Raw genomic sequence first — 20932 nt, 5'->3', positions numbered from 1 at the left:
TTCCATCAGGATTATCACTTAGGGCAAGTGTTTTCAAACAAACATTAGAAGTCTCTTACTGTGTTTACAGTTTGGGAGGAGGGCATCCGCAGGTAGTTCTTTTCCATGTGTAAGTTTTATATTCAGTTTCTGTGAAAAGCATAGAGATGTTTCCGTGGCATAAAACAAACACATATGTATATGCCAGTAGATAGAATTGCTTTAGTCAAGTAATATGTGCCTTGTAGCAACCTTAATCCGGCAGCAAGGAGCACTTAATGTAGAACTAACTGAATTGATTTTCAAGGTAAATAGGTGAGGTTAAGGCACATAGCAAGGCGACTTATTTTTTTTACTTATTTACTTATTGAAAATTATACTGATATAAATGGTAACATTATCTCAAAAAAGCTATTTGAAAAATGGACTGGCCTCTGGAATATTTTCCACGTTGAGCATGAGATACCATGGCTGCACATCCCTGCACTCCTTGTCCTGCAAGTCTCTGTCTGAACTGCATTTCCCCTGCGCTGGTTCCCTGCACGTGTGTTGGGATAGACCTGAATTATGTCCTTTGATTGGGGAACTAGACAGTGCTTTTTGATCTCAATGTCGAAACTCTTTTTGTCATCCAAGGGTGACTCTGTGTTCTGTTCTTCCTGGAAGTGCCATCCCTTTCCCTGGCTCAGAGGGGAAGAGTGTGCGGATTTCAGCGCTCGTGGGGGGGTATCCCGGCTGGGACTGCGAGTTCTCAGCCGCAGAGCCTGGTTTTGTGGCTGCGCCTGTTCAGCTGGCGCTTAATCATAACACTGTTAATCATAACTCTGCCTTTGAGATCCGGCACCACGGGGTGATGTTCGCTCGTTGTTGGAATACCAAGAGACAGCAAAACAGCTGGTGAGAATCCTTCCGGGAAGAAAGAAAGAAAGAAAGAAAGAAAGAAAGAAAAAAAAACAAGAGCAAAACAAAAGGAGGTGGCAGCATTAAATACAGAGTCTGTGTTTAGACTTTTTTTTTTTAATCTTCTCACCTGCAGTGTTTGCTGTATGTCTGAGTCTGTTATGGCAGCAAAGAGATTATTATTATCCTTTCAGAAAGTGCAGCACACATGATACAGGCCGAGCCCAGGAGCAATGGAAGCGCAGTAAAGGCTCAGATGAGATGATACAAGTGAGCGCAGAAGCAAAATGGTTTCTTGAAATTTTACCAGTCATTAATTCTGCTGCATGAATTACTGATTTTCAATATTCTTTTGCTGTGTTTTCTGGTCTAGCGTAGTCTTTTTTTCCTGTCTATGCCTACTCAAAATTTTTGCCCTTCATGTATACCTCGTTACTATTACATTGTTATTAAAATGCAATGGCAACATCTATGCAGCAGTACTACCTAAACAGAAGTAAGCCAACATTGCACATAGGCATGTATTTTGTAATGGACATGTAATTTTACCACATTTTAAAAATTGTTTTGATGACTGTTAGGCCTGTTTTTTGGTGATTTAAGAACCTGAAAAAGAGAACTTGGAGAACAAATGACTGCTAAGCTGCCACAGTTGTGTTTAGCGTGTGTTCTTACGCCCGGTACCCTCTCTGACAGCACGAAAGAGAAACTCCCTGGATGGCTTAATGAGGCTTTCCAAATTACTGTGTGCTCTCCTGATCAGTCACAGCCAGACAGAGCTCCCTGTAAAGGCCACCTGCCTTCTGAAATGAAACGGGGAGGGTTTGGGTCAGGAGGATTTACATTTACAGAGAGCTATTGTGAGTGTTAAGCATTTTGGTGCTCTTTATTGGGCAGAAACTCTTGCATTTATTAAGGTCTTGAATTTTTTCAAAACTTTTTTTTTTTTAAAGGCTTTACAGAGTAGACTTCAATAAAAATGGAAGTCCCAGAAGTTTAGAATATAATAAAGTGAAATCTGCTTGCATCTCAAGCCTTTCCTGTGTTCTGTGATGAGTTTATAAACTTAGGGATTTGTATACTCAAATACGTAGCCATGCAGACATAGGTTTATGACTCTCATTATGTGATCGGTTGGGTCATTGTGTCAGCAAAAGGTAACATACTGAATGCTGTCAAGACAGGACGAGCTTGAGACATACTAAAAATGCACATAATGCTTAACTGCTTTTCACAATCTGCTTTTCTGTTAGGCTGTGCCTTTATTGGCATGGAGGCAAAGTGTGGTGGGTGTGATGAACAGACCAGCCCTATCAGATGAGATAGGAGTTCTGCCTATCTGGGTACCCTGTCTCCAGGGGTGCATGTAGGTGGGGGAATAAAAGGACTGGGCAAACACAGACAGATTCTTGCCTGGATTAACTTGCCAGCCTTCAGCAAACTTCAGTTCAAGGACTTCCAAGGCCAGAGGTTGCTTTTCTGCACTTGGCAACATTTCTTTTAAAATGCACTTAGGCCAGTTTTTATGGGAAGGACAGTAAGTTACATTCAGTTTAAAATGAGTGCTCCTGTAGTTGAATCAGGCTTTGAAATGAGATTCTCTAATGCTGTTTGGTTCTGTATAGCTGGTTACCCCAACAATACCCGAATGATGAAGCTCTGTTTAAATAAGCTTCTTTAAATGATTTTCAGCCCACATGTACATGTAACCACAATGTAGAAAGCAGATATGAATGTTTGGCAGATAAAGACAGTGGTGGTGCAGGAATTTGGAGGACAACGATAAGAGATGAAAAGACAAGTGATCTGGGGGTAAGGTTCTCCAAAGGAAAAAAATAATCCGCTTCATTCCCCCCCCCAAATTTAGGACATGGGTGTTTTTGCTGTGTATGTCAGCCTCACAGAGGTCAGGCTGTGGCAGACAGGTCTCTGTTCATGCCGTGCACCTTGGCAGCAGGTAGCCAGAGGGGCTACGGACAGCAATACCTGAAGGCTGGAGGGCTCTGACCCTCTCCCCCGAGTGGGCAGCGCTGTTCTCTGGCAGGCAGCCCGGGGGAGCTGGAAAGCAACACGCTCTGCGCAATCTCTGCCTCTTAACCAGAGACAGTCAGGGTCACAGACGTGAATATTATCTTTGTGACGCTTCAAGCGAGCAAACAGATTTTTTTTTTTTTCAAAGGAATGTTGCATGCAGGCGGTTGAATGTAAAAATGCCGTATCAGATCTTTCAAGAGCTGTTCCCTTGAGGGGATGTTGGGCCAGCTCAGCCGCCCGGCCGGGGCAGGGGCAAGGCAGGGGAGAGGGAAGGGAGCACACATGCGTGTGCATGCACTTCTCTGTGTGTGCACATGCACATGCGGGAGTCACGGAGTGGCCCCTTTTCCCTTGATGAGTCCCTTGTGTCTTTCCTCCGATGGTAACTGAGCCAGGGAACTCCTCTTTTTTCCTGTATTGTAGTCTGGGAATCGTGCCCTGGACATTTTTTCAGCCGAGCACATTTACATGGAGGAAATCAGCCCAACGATGCCTCTTCGAACAGTGTTTGTACTAGGCAGTCTTGCACTGGTTTCAGGTGTGCTCCTTTTTTTTTTTTTAAAACTGATAAAGAGTAAAATACAAAACACTAGTAGCTTTGCTTTAAAAACAGATGTATAAAGGTGTTAAAATACAATATCCTAAATACATTTACTTGCACTGGCAGTATTGCATTTATAGATGTTTTTTCCACATCCTGTTTAGTGATGCAGTTGAGCAAGAGAATAGTTTTTATTTGGTCCATCTTGAATTGCAGGTGAATACGAGTGTGAAGCATCAGGAGGAGCAGCACGGGTAGGGCCTCGCAGGGTGGCTGCAGTATGCTCCTTGGGAAAGGAGACTAAGAGAAGCGTGCCCTTGGTCTGACTGAAAAACAAGGGGACAGTCTTTGAAATAGAAAACCAAATAAATAAATAAGCAAACAGGGAGGGAGGGGGTCTTGCCACCAGAGAATTTTGGCTTACACAGGGATGAGTTATCAGCTGGCACAAACATATTTCTGTTGGAGTTAGAAGATTATTTCTTACCGACAGTACTTCAGTTGTAGTGGGAGTAGTCAGGAGAAAAGGCAGGTAGTTTTGCTGGAGCCTCATTGCTTTGTTGAAGATATTTTTCTCCTGGTTTTGCCTGTGGTAGCACCTGACTCAACTCAAAAACAGGGCCTGGTTTGATCCTGTGTGTGTAAAGACTGGCCTATCGTACAGTGATATTGTGTCTGCTCTTATTTTAGCAAAGGTACATACAGAGTGAAAAATCTGGAAAAGAAAAAGAAAATGCATGATGATTCCTTTATGAGAAGTCAGTCAGCAGGCCTTCCTTAGATTCAGATTTATCAGGTTTTTAAATCTGACTGTAAAATCCCTGCTTCTGAAACTTGATATGAGCTTCCAGGCCTGAGAATAGGGATGGCATCCTGTGTTAAACTACACGGGATATGTTTCAGCCCCTAACCAGCTTACACTTGTTTATTTGGTAAATGTGTGTGCAGAGGAGTTCTTTCACCCTCTTGTATAAACCTTTCTTTGTACTGGCTAATTTCACTATTGTTCTTGGAATGTCATTCTTATTTTAAACTTCAGGGTTTTTTGCTTTGCCAAGGCCAAGATTTCCATGATGGCACACCTTCTCCCTTCTGTTTCTCTCTGTTTTTCTCCAAAATCTGTATGTTTTTGCAGGTGTTTTCCCGCAACTTCAAAGACTTTATTTCTACTCTTTTCAGCAGAGCAGGCCTGGGTGCAATAGCAAGAGATACCCATACTCCAAAATGCTCTTTTCCTCTGAAAGTGCATTGCTTCTGCATAGCTCTTCAGCTGAAGCGGGTTGTCCAAGAACCAGCCCTTCATGTGTGACGGTGTGTCACAACCTCACTTCTGCCGCGACTCTTCCCAGTTTGTATAGGCTGTTGATGGCCCCTGTTTCGATGGGTGTGTTTGTATCAGGCTTGTAGGAGTTTTACCGTGTTTATGATAGTGCTTCAAGCAATGCATCAGGTTGCAGTTCTGTTTTCTTAGGTCCTCTAGGAAAATACAGATCTCTTTCATGTTCTGAAAAAGTTGGCCCTAGGTTTTAATTCTGTAATGATTTGTCTGGTATTTTCCCCTTTCTTTCAACTTGGTTTACAATTAGTTTCAAGGAACTGTATTCTTATGACTGTGCAACACACGAATTGTGGTAGGTAAACTTGGCTTATTGGGTTGGTAGATGTTGAAGCATTTTAAAGAAATACAGAAAAAGAGATCTGCGTACTTTTTTTTTTTTTATAGTAAGGGCATCCATCTTGCCACTACACCTGTAATTGCCTTCTATCTGAAGCCGATAAGACTATTCCCTTCTAGAAATAAATATTCTTTGAAACAGAAAAGCAAATCTAGAACATGCTGAAGCTGTGTAGCCTCTGAAGGCTGATGGGATCACAAAAAAGCCATCCAGGGGTTCATCCATCTCATTGCATTATTGAGTCTGCTGTGCAAAGTCACCAGCCCTCTTAGATGAATCTGAAAAAGAAATTCTGGCATGTAAGAATAGTGTGATACAGCATGAAAATCCTCCCAAACATGATCTGGTGGCTACTTGTTGTTGCAAATGTTCAGTGAAATAAAACAAAAATTAAGCAACGACTTGGAGACCACAAGTATAAGATACCAATGTTATAATTATAAGCTTTTGCTTGTTCTGCACCATTATGTCTTTAAAGTAATGCAGGAATATTAAGATTGCTTTTGATTCAAAAAAGAAAAAGAAAAAGACAATGTTAAGGACAATGTTGAATTTAAATGTTATTTCTCAGAGGGTTTTTCCTTGTTTCAAGTGTAAGAGAGCAAAGGTATAGAATCAATCTGTTGTGATTTAATGGAGAAGATGTGTACTATTACATAGAAGCAAAATGAGACTCTGAAAGTAATTCTTTTGAGTGATAACTTCAAAGTACATGTACTATTGAGGGCTGTTTTCCACCCTGAAAAGAAGCAAGGTATTTTGTTTATCACAGAAAAGCAGTGTTTCTGTGGCAGGCTGAAAGTTTGACTCAGACTGTGTCTACACCAGGATGTTTCAGTAAGAAAAGTTCCCACTCCTGCTGCCAGCACTGCTGTCTTTTCAGTGATGACTCTGGTGGGTGGATTACTGTAGGCAGGACTTCACTTAAAATAGATTTCTGTGGTACGTGGCTTATCCTCACTGCCTTTACCTTTGTTACACATTTATCAATGGTAGCAGCAAATACAGTGAAAAAATGGATTTTTCTCAGCTCAGTAAAGGTGAAATGGACCACAGTGCAGGTAAACTTGTTCTAAAACCTGCATAAGGACCTCTGGAGCTCTGCTTGGCAGCTCTCTCTGTGGGGTCCAGCCAGTTCCCTTTGCCTGGTGTCATTCAGTGACACCTCCAGGCTGCTGCCCACCTTCTTGCAGAAGCAGAGTTTGACCATCTCAGGGGAACCTTCAGCTTTGCTGTTGTGCTCCATGGTACTGAGCAAGCTCCTGCTACCTTTTGTGATCCCTGCTGTGCTAGCACAGAACCCAGAACTACTGCTACTTTCAGCTACTCTCCCTGTATTAAAGTCTTGATGGCACTGGATTTGTCTGTGTAAGAAAAGAAGCAACGGCACCAGGCCAGACCAGAATTTGGTCTTGCTCCATGTCCTGTCCAAGCAACAATAGGAAATGCCCAGAGATGAGTACCAGAACAAGGAGAGGAGTATAAGAACAAGTCTGATGCGAGTTCTTCGGTTGAGTTGTAGTTATGTTTGTTTGTTTTAATATTAGGTTTAATAATAAAATACTTAAATAGAATCAAGCATATGCATATATTGTGCTGTCTTTCTGAATACTAGAGTTTGCTCAGGGACAGGTATTTGTTCTTGCTACTGTGCATGTGAAGACACTTGTGAGCGTGTGTGCAAGCACGGACACGTAGAGAGTCCTCGCCAATAGCAAATGCCAAATCTCTGTGGGAGAAAATGGTAATGTTCTTAATAATCTCTTCAAAAGGTTGAATAATATGTTTGAAAACAGAATTTATTTGTTAAAGTTTCTTCGACAGTCCTCCAAACGTGAACCAAACGGCCATGTACCCTGAGTCTCCATTGCTTGGCTGGCAGTTCTGAGCTGAAGTCCTTCTCTCTGACACATGGCCCTCAGTTGCTTGGGTGGATATTGCAGAGCTCTGCTGGACTGACAAGCAGCTTCTCCTGATACCTCAGCACTGGTGACACTGTGTAAGAGGGGCAGAGAGGCCACCCTCACCTTTCCACCACAGACAGAGGACTTGTTGGTGTAACCTGTTGCCTCAGATCTCCAGTGTGTTGTGGTGCCTAGGAAGGAAGTAAAGAATTTGACACCTTCTGTACAACAATACTATGCAGGTTTCCTTCCTCTTCAATGGCAAACTGTGGTCCTTACAATCCTATGGACCTGGGGAATATGTTCATCCTCCTGTGGGGTGCTCTAGAACTGGGGCTGGAGGAAGGATTTGACCTTTCTTAGTAGGTAATTGTAGGCAAATGCAAAGTGCACCTATAGAATTATGGACTCTGGGTTGTTACTATCCAGGAATGTAGTTGTAGTGTTCTGCTAGCTTTATTAATGTGTCAGAATGGAGACAGAAACATCATGATGTCACAACAGAAATTCAGGGTGCATTTTTAGGTTGGAATTTCAGTCCCCCAAATGAAAAATACGTAGCAGAAGTGGGAAAACATCAGAGAAGAATGACAAGGTGAGCTTTGGAGCAGCTTCCCTATGAGAAATGACTATGATGACTAGGTCTTTTCACCTTGAAAAAGCAGTGTCTGTGGGAGGATGCAATACAGGTCTGTGTTAGGAAGTGCATCGAGAAGGATGATCACTCACTGCCTCTTTTAAAATCAAGAAGTGGGGGGGGGGGCGGGCAGCAATGTGACCACGAGGTGACAGATCAAAACAAATAGAAGGAAGTGGTTTCTCACATGTATGTAATTAGGCTGTAGAGCACTGTGGATGCTGCAGGATGTTGTGGATGCTGTAAATGTGCAAATGGTCAAAAAGCAGGCCCCTGAGTTCCTGGAAGAAAAGTCTAGCAAAGACTGTTAATTAAAAAGACACTACTTCTGCCTTAGGAAGCCCCTAAGCTGAAAGTTTTTAGAAGGTATTAGAGGACAGTGTTCTTTAGAACTTTCACTACGTGCTTGCCTTTTTTTCGTTTTTAATAGTCTTCCTCAAACATCTGTTGTTTGCTCCTGTAAGCTGGAGTAGGGGTTGGTGGGCCTCTGATCTCACAGCACTACAGCCATTTTTGTTATCTTCAACATTCACCGCGAGTTTTAATATGATGTCACTTTGCAGTTTGCTGGCTTCCACTTTTTTCACCTTTCAGAATCCCTCTGATATATCCGTGGAGTTTCTGGTGGCTCCAGTCATCATCCCTCAGCCACCATGAACTCTACGTGCAGTTTAGCACTGGGAGCAGAGAGAAGAAGTCGTCTGAGTAATGATCTCGTGGCTAGTCAGACACAAGTTGATATATGGGGTAAACACACAGATTGGAATTCTTTCATAACATCTTGATTATGAAAAGATAACCATGATGTTTATATCTCCCTAGTTACTTGTAAAACCCTCACACTGTGTGTGGGGGGAGTGTTTTTGTTTTGTTTTTAAAGTAACTTTTTTGTTTAATGCTTTATTTTGTGCAGTGTTTTTAATAATAGAACTTTGCATATTTTAAAAATGGTTTTGTGCTTGACTTTTGTGTTAGGTGTTAGAAAAGTCCCAGGATCACAGCTGGAGTAGTTTGTTACCAAATTCTCTCAAAAGTATTACCCCAATGAGCTCAAGAGATTGGGGTTTTTTGTACCAGTTTGTACATAAGTGCAGCCTGTGAGTGGAGTTTTATGTTCGGTGGTGCCAAAGGTTAAGCTTTGTCGCGATAAATTGTGGTCCAGAATGCTAGAAATTTCAGGTGCTTTCTTCATTGACAGACCCAGTGGCTGGAGAGCTCTGAGCAGCTTCCCTACTTCCCAGTCTTGGCAAAGCCTGGTGTTCCTGGAGGTGCGTGAGGTTTGCTTTGATATCCACCCGGGCTTTCCTACATCAGAAGACCTGCACATCCTTTTCAGTTAGCCCGTGGTGCACCTCCCTGCAGAGGTGAGAGCACTGGGCGTGTGATACAGTCGTGCATAATGTTAACCACAAGCTTTTTATAGCAGAGCTCTTCTTAAATGTGAAAATTTCCATACAACTTTTTTTTCTTTTTCATGCTACAGGGTGTCACATTTCAAAAGGCAGCACTATGGCAAGCCAGTGGTTAGTTTATATAATTACTTTGAAATTAGCAAAATGATATAATAATAAAAAAGTTGGCTTTGTGTGCAGTTGTTTCTTGCTGGAGTGATTTCTTAGGTTTACAAGTAATTTTGTTGAAAATACAATATTATTTTGCAGGAAGAACTCATGCTACAATAGAGAAGATTTTTTTTCATTACTTGTGTTGTTTTACTAATTTCCTTAGTTTGCTTTTCACCTAAGCTTGAGTGACAAATGGTAACAGATTAGGTTATAACAATATATACATTTTATAGCTATGTATTCTTTTCTCTGTGTGTTTTATTCATGGAATGAATCCTCAAACAAAATATTTTTCCAATAGCGAAGCAAAACAAATGTCTAGCTATTCACAAATAAAATGCATCAGATTCTGGAAGTAGACATTTTAGACATAGCATGAGTAGCTTTTTTTTTAGTTGTATCTTCTGTAGAGCTGCTGCTCTGAGGTGCTGAAGTTTCTTTGGAAACATGACGCAGTTGAGAATTGTATATTTGACATACATGACTCTGGACATCGCTCTAGATGTTTAATACTGTTTCTTCATGGAGAAAAGAGTACAGTCAGCCTTGAGAATTTGTACCGCAATAATCTGTTGCTTTGAGTAAGATAATTTCACAGAAAGAGGTACCAACCGATTTTTGTTTTCCGTCTTTGAGGCTGAGGCAGGGGAAGAAATTTTGCATTATGAAAGTGTGAACTCGCAAACACAGTATTCATTCAGATTGTTTAGCCGATGGTGGATGACACTGATGGAGGCTCACATGGGAGGGGTGAGATTACTCACTCATGGATGAACATTCTGGTTTGGGCATGGCAGAAGGTAGATCTGTTCCTAATGGCTTTTCTATTTGGGCTACGTATTAGGAAGATAGTTATTGTCCTTGGGTGGTATGTGGGCAGAGATCCATCTGGATCTGGGAACTTTGGTGGGTTTTTTAGATTGTTTTCATTGTTTGTTCAGGCATTTCTTGGACACATTACAATTTTTCACAGGTAAGACATTACAAATGGCACTCAACCCCAAGCGAGAGGCAGCATACGCAACTTCCTCCATATTGGACAAAATAAGTGATTCCTAGAGAGTTACGGATGGGTCCTGTATGATGTTCCTGTGGGGGATGATTCCTCGTGCTTCTGGGCAGCAGAGTAAGGCTCTGGCATGCTTTTATCCTGCATGTACTACTGCTGTTCCGCTTGCTGGGCGCTAAACCTTCTTTGCGCAGAAATCGTTGTTCTGAGACTTGAAATTAGCCTGTTTCATAATGACGGTGCATGTTGTAGGTCATTGAAATGTTAAAGAGTGTTTGGTTAATGCAGTGTGTTCTTCCAAAAAATGCTCTAGGCATTTTACACTTTATAAAAGAAAAAAAAAAAAGCCTAATAAAATACCCAGGGCGAGCAAACAAAAAAAAGTGCGTTTTGTAATTTGAAGCGATCCAGAGCCATCTCGAGTTCATGAACCAGCGCCGGCGTTTGATGTCAGCAGAAGGGAGCGGAAGCCTGTGGTTTGTGAGCTCCTCGCTGGCTGAGCCCGCGGACAGGACGGGCTGCACCAGGGGCACCGCTGCGCAAACCTGACGTCGGCAGTGGGATTCGGGCCCTGCCTCGAGACGAAACTTCATACGGGGCTGTGCTGGAAGTTTCTGCGGTGTTTGCTATCTCATGGTAGACCACGATTAATGGGGAAGTAGGCTCGGACATCTCTTGTGCCCTGCCAGATTGCCGTTTCATCATAGGAGGGAGGAAGGGAAAAAGCAAGCTCCATCCGTGGAGAGAGAAGCAAGCTGCTGCTGGAAAAGAGAAAAAATAACGTTATTGCCTCATGTTCCTTTAGCATGTGACCAGTTACGGCAATTGCTGATTGTCTGCATACCAGGAAAAAAAATGCCCTGTAGTATAAAAAGTTCACAGGCTCTACTTCAGGTCATTACAAGTGACCTTTCCTCTAAAGACAGTTATGAAGGAAGTCAGCTACTAATCCAACCTTTAAATTTACTTTGCTGAGCAAGAAGAAAATTGGAGAGTACAAGAGAGGGTGGGTTTTTTTAAGTCTGTAGTGAACTTTATTTTTTTTCCATTGTCTCTGTGTGATTTGCTGAATGCGATGACGTCTCTCATTCTTTTAAAATAAGCTTTTAAGTATAATGAAGCAGAAAGGAAAGAAGAAATTTAAGAAAGGTCACAAAAGACTTAGAAACGCATTTAACACTTTATCCGTCAAGAGGATGCTACAGAGTATAGTCTGCATCCTGCAGAGTGGGGCTGCTTCTGGCTGGAGAGAATTTGCAGCTGGAACAGATGCAGAAGGCTGAGGAGATCAGTGATGGTGTCTCAGGCACAGGAGCAACACGAGCAGCTCACGACCACAGGGATTGCTTGGGGAAGTGATTTTTTTTTCTCCAACTGTTCCAGCGTTTCTTTTCCTTAGTCTGTATCTTTCATGCAGACAAAAAGAAGTAAGGAGTGTGTGTATGATGTTTCTAACGTGGTTGCCTTTGTGGCAAAGAGAACAGTGTGAGCAATACATAGTGGCAGTATGGAGTTTTCTGCCATGATGATGATTAGAGCTCCCATCCCACAGAACTTGTTTGGCCTGAGAAATACTAGGAAGAATTTCTAGAAGAGGACAGAGTTCACATTCAGTCAATGCATATTATATTAATAGTTCTGTTCTTCAAACTGAAGTATATATATAAAACTTGAGAATAAGAGATATATATCTTTATATTATATAGAGAGAATATACATTATTTTCTGTACATTGTATATATGCATATAGAAATATAAAATATTTTCATGTAGCCATCCACCTGTACACAAAACAGTGAGCTTTTAAAATTTCATTTCAATTGGTTATTATTTCTATTTACTGCTAGTCCTTTCCATTTCTTATAGGGAGGAATCTGTCCACTGAGAAACAGGGAAGAGTTAAGTAGACTGCTGTGATAATTCCTCTGACCTAGCTGAAGAGCTAGTGCTAAGTCAGTGGACACTTGTGCAGGTCTAAAATAAACGATTCATTAGCGGAAGTGTTTTTAGTGAGCTAATTGCAGGTAGGAAATGGGGGCCTTCTGAATGTGTGTCCCTTTTTTGCTTGTGGAAATGCTGAATAGCCATTAATTTATGTGTTACCCATGTAAAGATTTGATGGAAACTGAGCTGAGAAAGCTCTTGTACTCAAGGCGTGAAATGCATAGGCATAGCAAAACCATGGTACATGTAATTTGGGTATCAGTAAAACCTACCTGCTTTAAAAAAAAGAAAAAAAAACTGTTCACCTATCTGCACAGGAAAATAAAAATAAAACCATAAACCTCAGAGTTCCTGCGAATGATTTGCTACTAACGTCAGTATTTTTTTAGAGAATGAGATGATTTAGATCAAGCAAACATTCTTCTGACATTAGTGACGTAACAGTCTCGTGTTCAGAGAGATTTCCTGTTTACTTTGGGTCTGAACACAGACGTCTCAAGAAAGTAGGTGCTAAAATTTTCATTCCACATTTGCACATGAAGACAGCCCAAACTGTTCTGAGATCTGCAGCAAACTTTACAAACATTTTTGTTCTTCAGAAAGAAGGGAGTAGTGACAGTTTAAAAAACTCACAAGATCAGAGATGTTTTGGTTTGCTGACCAAGCTAATTCCTCAGTTTTCAACCTGTAATGCAGAAGGTCATGAGGCAACGTCCATGTGGCAGCCTTGTGAGCTACTACTCTGAAAGGCAGAGATCATCTTCCTGTTGCATTATTTTCCTAATTATAAAAAACTGAGGATTCTATATAAGAACTTAGTGTGACTCTTCCTATTCTTTTGAAAATATGTATGCATCAATTTTCATGTAGCTGTCCACTCTGTAGAGAATGAAGGAATCTCTTATAAACAGACCATGGTCAAGATCTTGTATGGACCAAGATTAGAAATAAGTGGTTTTGATTGGGGTTTGGTTTTTTAACCTTGTATGGTTGCATGTTGAGAAATAATGTCATAGATGTGAAAACTTGCTTTGTCTCCATAATGTGAGTGTTGAGCAGTCTGGAGGCTGAAATCCTGAGGTTACTTCTGAACTCAGCTCACCTCAGCTTTGCTGCCAAGGCAGGAGACCTTATTTTACTCCCAAGTGATACAAATCTAATAGTAGAAAAACACAGCCGGCAATAAAGTCATGAAGTCAATTTTGTTTCTGTTTTGATGGTCTCTAGAAAATGAGATTACTGATTGTTTTTGTTAGCTGACTTCATTAGATTTGTATCCTGTTGAGTATAACAGGCGTCTTTCTAAATGTATGATTGTGATACTAGCGTATGAAAAAGTCCCAACATTGAGATATGCTTTGGCATTAAATTATTGTGTGTTTAGGGATTCTGCAACCATTACCTTAATCTGCTGGGGCGAGAAATTGCTCTATGTGAAGCTGTTTGGGAATTTACATTATCACTAGAAACAAAAACTGGGTCTCGGTGAGCAGGTTTGTGACAGCAGCAGATGTACAGGCAAAATAATACATGGCATATGTAACCTCATCTAGGCATTCCTGCTCCGGCAGGGGGATTGGACTGGATGATCTTTTGAGGTCCCTTCCAATCCCAAACATTCTGTGATTCTGTGAAAAGCAGAAGATTTTGCTTTTAGAAAAAGAGAGGAGGAAGTGGAAGGAACAGCTCATGACTGGCTGCAGTGGGAATGAATTTGGGTCAGTGGGACACACTCACCAGATGGGGACATCCCACGCTGCAAGAGCCAGGCTGGGTTGGATTAACACAGAGCAGGATTAATAATCTTGCGTTCATTGTTTTTTACCTCGGTAACAGTACTCAGGGGTTTCTGGTGCTCCTGGTTCTGTGCTGACAATGTGGGGACACCCAGCAGAGTTTGTGTGAAGCCCGATGAGGTTCTTGGGGCTCGTCAGCTCAGCAGCTTCCAGGTGCAGGTTGTCCCTGGATGCCGTGGAGCTCCACTCGCCCAGGGCTGTGCCTGAGCTAATGGAGCTGATCCAAGCTGAAGGTGTCTACGGGTCGGTTTATTTGTGATTTGAATAACACAGCTTTGAATGTCTTAGTGGCAACTACAGAAAATAGGGGAGAAAAATGCAACACAACACATGTTTTAAAATAGTACTTATCTATGGTTTAACTTGTAATGGATTTGATGCCACTTAAATTATTTATTTCCAGGCAAAAACTGCTCCTCAAAAATGCAGATGTTCCTGTTATCATGAATACGTATTTTAGTCAGAAGGTGCTATTCAGTGAACGTTCAGAAACAAGAGAGAAGACATATGGTCTTACAAAGATGCTTATTAGGAAGCATATTGTATCTTTGGCACAGACGTTCAGACTAGATGACCCTGATGATAAGTTACACCAGGAATCTTCAGATAATCAGGTAAGGTCCATTTGCTTCACAGTTTAGCACTTGCTAAGAAGTTGGAGATATTTGGAAATCATAACAAAAGCAAAATTTCTAAATTACTGACCTGTTCAGTTTCCACTTTCATTTAGCCAAGGCTGCATAATCTGCAAGTGTTTGTTTTAATAATATTTTTTTTAATAGAGGCTTTTGGCCCATCCAAATGCTTAACTGCTGTGAGGTTATTTTGCTGAAGTCTTACTACTGTGCTAAATAGTAATTGTAGCTTGGTTTTTCATTTATTTTTCACTAATTATTTATAGCTGAACAGCTAAGCTTTATATGAAATAAAATTGTGTTTTCTGCTAACTCACTCAAGATATTATTTCAAATAAACATTCCTTTTTCCCACTCCTTTTGACTGGGAAACTCAGTTCCTAATCGATCCTGTCCTTTCGTTAAAGCATCGATTGGTAACTGCCCTTTCCCACCCCTTCAATTTGATTTCTTTCCTATTTTGACTTTTTTGTATTAAAATGACTACTGACTGTGCATGTCTCTAGCTGTGGTGGTACAAGCTGAAGTATTTTAAGCATCTGGTTTTCTGATGGTCTGTGCCAGCACTTTCTGCAAGAAAGGCTTTATATTGGCCACCCAAAATCTTTATTAATATTTGAGAATTTTGGCCCTACGAGTTTGATGAGCAACACTGAGTGTCAGCATTTTTTACTTTATATATAATTCCCATTCTAGGCCTGGGAATGAAAAATTTACATAAATCAAATCCTAATCTCCTTTCTTGCTTCAGCTTTACTTTGTAAAAAGCTTCTGCTGTGGTATTTGAAAACCAGAACAATTTACTTGTTCCCCTCATGGTTCCTAACAAACAAAACCACTTCGTTTAAAGCTCAGTAGACGAGTTTTATTGCAATCTCTGTGTAGACGAGTGGGTAGTGTTGTACCACAATTTTAAATACTGCAAATTCTCCTTCTTTGCTGGTGGATAATACATAAAGCATGACTCTAATACTCTGAAAACCTTTCTCGGCACCCAGCTTTATATAAAAACAGGTTTCATTGTGGAAACAGAATTTTGGCTTCTGCTAGGAAGGAGCCTATGTAGATAGACCATGTTAGTCTATATTTGCATACAATTTTTAGTAAAAGAGATTTATCTAAAATTTAAAATTAATGAAATTGCTAATTTATATTAAGGCAAAATGTAGCATAATTTTATTAATAAAATTTTTTGAAAGTTTGGATTATTTTATTTTATTATTTATTTTATTTATTTATTATTTATTTTATTTATTATTTATTTTGTTTATTATTTATTTTATTTATTATTTATTTTATTATTTTGGAAGTAGTGAAAAAAATAAATAAAAGTTTGTACTTTCAAAGTTTTATACTTCTCGTGAATCATCTAATTCTTTTACATTGAAACGTTCTACATTGAAATGTGTAAGTCTGAGGACTAACTCACTGTTGTATAAAACTAGACACCTGTTAATTTTCAACTTAATCTCAAAGTCCGGAAGCATTCAAGATGGATTTTACCCCTTTTTTGGAAGAGGAAGGAAAATAGGAAGGAAAAAATACCAGAGAAGTAAAAATGAAGCTCAATTCAAGGGGAAGAATCATAAATACTAATATCATTTCTTTTTTCCTGCTGATGTCACCTTCATCTCTCAGTCCAGAGCACCAGTTAAATACAGGAGAGCACTGTGTGCTCAGCTCTCTTGAGTGTTCATTAGAAATCCACCATAGATAATGGCCATTAGCCTCTAAATTAGTTTAGATGCAGTATGTGTTTTGAAACTGATTTTGCGCAGTGATTTTTCATGCTCAAGTTTTACTCTTTAGCGCTACATTATTTCAAGGTCCTGTGAAATGCTTCTGTTAATGGGTTTTCCTTCACCAGGTCGCTTGTGCTTCACAAATCCATCACAAGTGTGATTCGAAACAGCATCCCTTAGCACAGGGTGCTGTTAATGATTCTCTGCTTGAAATGGTGGAAAGCCAGGGAGCAGTGGGATGGAGAGAAGCACAGGTCCGAGTTGTTATCCAAAGGGTGTACTGTTTGCCTGCAAGAGAAGCTTACAGAAGCCACGTTCAAGGAAACAAGCCTCTTTGTGCAACTTCCATCATAAATTCAGATCCACTGAGTGTCAGGTGAGTAATAAGATTCATGGGAATTTTCCTTTTGAGACTGTGATATATGAGAAACCGTAGGGGAGGGAGTTTGGAAATTTCATCCGTAGTCATCAGCTCGCAGGGAATAAGCACAAGGTGCAGGGCTCCTGCTGGAAGTGGTGTAGTTTTTTAATAGGTATAGTGTGACACACAAGTAGTCCTGCCCAGAGGAGAGGAGGATCCATGTGTTGCGTCAACAGATGACAGGAAGATTGAAAACTAATTAATGGGAAGTTAATTTAAAACCAGTGATGGTCATCGACACCTTATGCTGTTCATTGAGTTTCACAAAATAACTGTTACTTCCCATTTACTTAATTCAGTCTCCAGTATGTTCTGCTAGTAAGTTCTGCTCATAGGGTGGTCTTTTGAAACAGAAGATAAATACATAGAGAGAAAGAGAAACAAAAGGCTTTTCTAAAATGGTGATTTCGCCCACATGCCATTGGAGAAACATATGTATACACATGCAAACTTCCATTGTGAAGCTACTGGAAAAAGCTCCTATTGGCTTCTGGAAATCTGAAGGTTGCAGCAGTTCAGCTCCTCTGCAGTAAAAAGTGATCTGGTGTCAGAACATTAACACCAATGCAGAAATCTTACACGCAAAACCCGTGGAGCACATGGATTTAGACCAGTGGTTTTAGCCTCTCCTGTTTTAGTCTTTGCATCCTAGCACTCATCTGTTTTCGGTGTAGGGAATCAAGAATGGGACCTTGTTTTCTTAATTACAAAAGATACATCAGTCACAGTTTTCCCTTCTGACCAGTACTGAACTGTTGAATCCTTTCCTTCTCCTTTCATGATCCTCAAGGTTTGAGACCAAAGACTGATTTCAAAGTCTTTCTCAGCAACTTTGGGACTGAGATCACCGTGCTTATTATTGAATTTCCTTCCTTTGCTTTTGCACTAACTTTTGATTCATAGAATCATAGAATCATTTCAGTTGGAAGAAACCCTCAGGATCATTGAGTCCAACCATAACCTAACCAAACTCTAGCAGTAAAAATCATGCTGGCTTAAAATTTAAAAGGTAGACTACATTCCATTTTGTTTTCACTCAGGAAGCTGATTAAAGTGAGTTACAGTGGCAGAGCTTATATAAATCTCCTAAGTTCAGCTTTTCAGGACATTAGGAGATCTATCTTGCTGCAGAGTTTAGGACCTGAATGGAGATGTGCAATTAGTTTAAAAGGTCCCATTGAGAAATCTCCAGATGTAATTTGCAACAGGCTTTGAAGGGATTCTTCAAAGGTTTGAAGAATTTGAGTTCCTGTAAGCCACCCTGCTGGTGTTAGTAGCGTGCTCACAGGTCCTTCTTCCTGAGCTTTTGAAATACAGAAATTCTCCCCATTCTTGCTACCTCGTAAGTTGCTGGATAATTTACAGAACTCATTGATGAATAAAATTTCTCCATGAGGAATTTAGGAAGATTATTCTTTCCTAAAATGCAAGCTCTGTCATCACACACAGAAAAGTAAGTATCAACAGCCTTGTCTCCAATATTTTTTAAAAGCTCCTTTGCACAGTAGTTATATTGACTTTAACTTGCATAATTTCTTAAAAAGTAATTAGTCCATCTTGTGTGAATGCATTGCTTTATACTTATGTCATTCTTTTTACAATATATTTTTTTTTCAAGTGAGAGGAAAACTACTTTAGCAGCCCCACATCAATATGTGATTTTGAGGACAGTGCTCCTCTGTGTAGATTTTGTCCCAGGACTGCATTTGACCAAAAGTCAAGGCAGCTGGCAGTCTGTTATTCAGGCTGATTTTTAACACCATCAATTCTAGCAGAGTTCAAGCGATAATACCCTCTCCATTTCCTTTCCAACTTTTAACCAAAAGTATACTTGAGATCACACAATTTGAGGTAGTTAACCTGCCTGAGCCCACACCCTTCCCAGGAATGGGGTGAAAGAAAACAGAAATCTCAGATTGCACTTCTTATGTCAATCTTGAAATAGGAATAAAATAAAAAATGGCAGCCCATTGCTTCTGAGTACATGCCGTAGCTGAGTATTCTCACACACAGTTGTTCAACTGGTCTCTTGGAAGTTCCTCAAATTTTATAGATGTCCCAGCTCAAAAAAGAGCCTGATTGTTGTCCTTTGCAGCCATCAGACTGTCTTTTGGATCCCGAAAAGAAAAATCAACCCACTTTCTCTTCTGCAAAGAAGAAAAGGAATGCTTGTAAAGACGGAGGAATGGAAAACACCTCATACTGCTTTATCAGCTGCTATTTCCATGGCTGATAAGCATCCACATGAGACTTTTCTCCTCTATCAAAAATGTCTGTGTCTGTCACCTGATAGTGAGCAAGAGTCCAACGCCCTCTGGCAGTCCTTTGAACCAAGTGATGGCTCATCCTTTGTAATTAAAATCAAAACCAAAACAAAAAAACCCAGACAAAAAAAGAACAAAACCGAAAAACAAACCCAACAACCCCCCAAAAAACCCGCAACAAAAAAATACCACCTGCTTTTTTTCTTTGCAAACTTACTGCTTTTGTGAAGTAAAACTGCCGTGAAAGCAGCGTTTGTATTTTATGAGGCAAGATGAGTTACATAATTCATTGTTTTGTAAACAAAAGTTTCTAATTAGTTATCAAGGTAGATGAACAGTTAATTGATTTGTATTTTAGACAGGCTGTTTTATTGTGTATCTTCTTTTGCAGCACTACACAATAATCTAGATGCTGTTGCCACAGGGAGGCATAAAATCACATTAAGATGAAAAGAAACATGAAATTAAATGTGGAGCAGGGGACACGATGCATTTTGTTCAAGGCATCCAGTTTCTAGAAAGAGACTGGCAAATTGTGGGAGAAACCTCTATTTTCATTGTGAGAAAACGGATTCATTTAATTGGTTAATACTAACACAGATAAAGCACAGAAATGACTGTAATGCCTATATGCGTCTAGCTTTTACTGTTCAGGAATACACATGTATAGAATCTGGCCTTTTACTGATAGACAAATGGATACATCTGATGGGTTTAAGTCTGTTTAGCTGAGGTATCTAAACCATTTTCCAAGGATGCTGAGAAATCATTAGAGACTAAAAAGTTCTCTGGTTTGTGTCTGCATAAATTGGTCCCAAGTTGCCCGTGTTATTGTCAAATAAGTTGCCATTCCCCCCTGTAATTAACCGTTCTCGCAAATGGACTTTTCATGCTGAAGGAGTTCCATGGGGGGGAAAAAAAAAGAAGAAAATATGACTCTCCGTGACTGTCTGCCCCTTTCCAACATTCCTGGCATACTTTTTGCTGCCTTATCCCCTCTGATGAGAGAGAGACTTCTGCAAACGACACGACACGTGTTTGCCTAAACCTGATCGCTTTGACTCTTTTTGAAAAAGGCCTGGCTTACACGTACGAGAATACCAAAGAGACTCCAGTCAACCTGAGGAGCTTGCTGGCGCTGAGGTGTCTGACTCACTGCCTCGGCCTTGTACTTTGTGTTCCTGGGCTAAAGCAGTGTATAATTTGGATTTTGCTCTTGCCAGTGTCTGTTTGTTTTGAGCAGGCCACGTGAGTTCAGTAAAAAATAGAGCTGGTCAGTTTTGTGCCTTAAAGGATGGGACTGGTTGTGTGGTAGTTGGTGAAACTAAAATAGACACATTTTTAGGACTAATAGGCAGTTAAACTGGTCAGAGTGCTCAAAAGATTTGGGTGAGGAGGCTGGAGAGAAAAACGTGTTTTCTGTTAAGAAGGAAAAACTAATATAAAACAATGCTAACTGTAGCTGTGAATCCACATTTTAAAATCTTTACGGGTGACTAAAGAAATTTTCCATTCACTTCTCTTGGTGTGTGTTTTGACCTACTTCCCACCTGAACGTTAGCACTCTGGCCTGCTGTAACTTTCTGTTCCAAGAACGAAAGAACGACAGTACATTTACTTTGAAAAATAATGTGATGTGCCTCTATCCATTAGTCATCAATAGCTCTTTTGGTTTCGCTCTTTATTTTGCTTTCAATTTGCCAGTTCTTTGAGAAGTGGAAAGATCAGCTACCATGCAGGCAGGACCCTTGGGGAGCACAATATTTAGAGGAGCTGAGGATTTGTTGGAGCGGCTGGAAGGAATAGAAGTGTGGAGAAAGTCACATTTCTCTTTCTGATCAGGCCCCCAGAAACACGATAGTTTCTGGGATTCATTATGCTCTGT

At 40.4% G+C, this 20932-nt stretch overlaps 1 protein-coding gene across 5 annotated transcripts in view; it reads left to right on the top strand.

The window, feature by feature from the left end:
• The window catches only part of SPIDR (scaffold protein involved in DNA repair), a 212972-nt gene that overhangs the window by 123377 nt on the left and 68663 nt on the right, over window positions 1-20932 (top strand). For 4 of the 5 annotated variants that reach the window (XM_065831739.2, XM_071804139.1, XM_071804138.1 and 1 more), the window contains 2 exons: window positions 14389-14599; window positions 16488-16738. The exons of the other annotated variant lie outside the window; for it this stretch is intronic. In XM_065831739.2, coding sequence (XP_065687811.1) covers window positions 14389-14599; window positions 16488-16738 — 462 coding nt within the window. The remainder of the gene's footprint in view (window positions 1-14388; window positions 14600-16487; window positions 16739-20932) is intronic. 5 annotated transcript variants of the gene reach the window in all.

Source organism: Patagioenas fasciata, chromosome 2, assembly GCF_037038585.1.
Source record: "Patagioenas fasciata isolate bPatFas1 chromosome 2, bPatFas1.hap1, whole genome shotgun sequence".
NCBI classification, from domain to species: Eukaryota; Metazoa; Chordata; class Aves; order Columbiformes; family Columbidae; genus Patagioenas; species Patagioenas fasciata.
The sequence above is the reverse complement of the archived record's forward strand: the minus strand, read 5'-3'. Positions and strand labels throughout refer to the sequence as shown.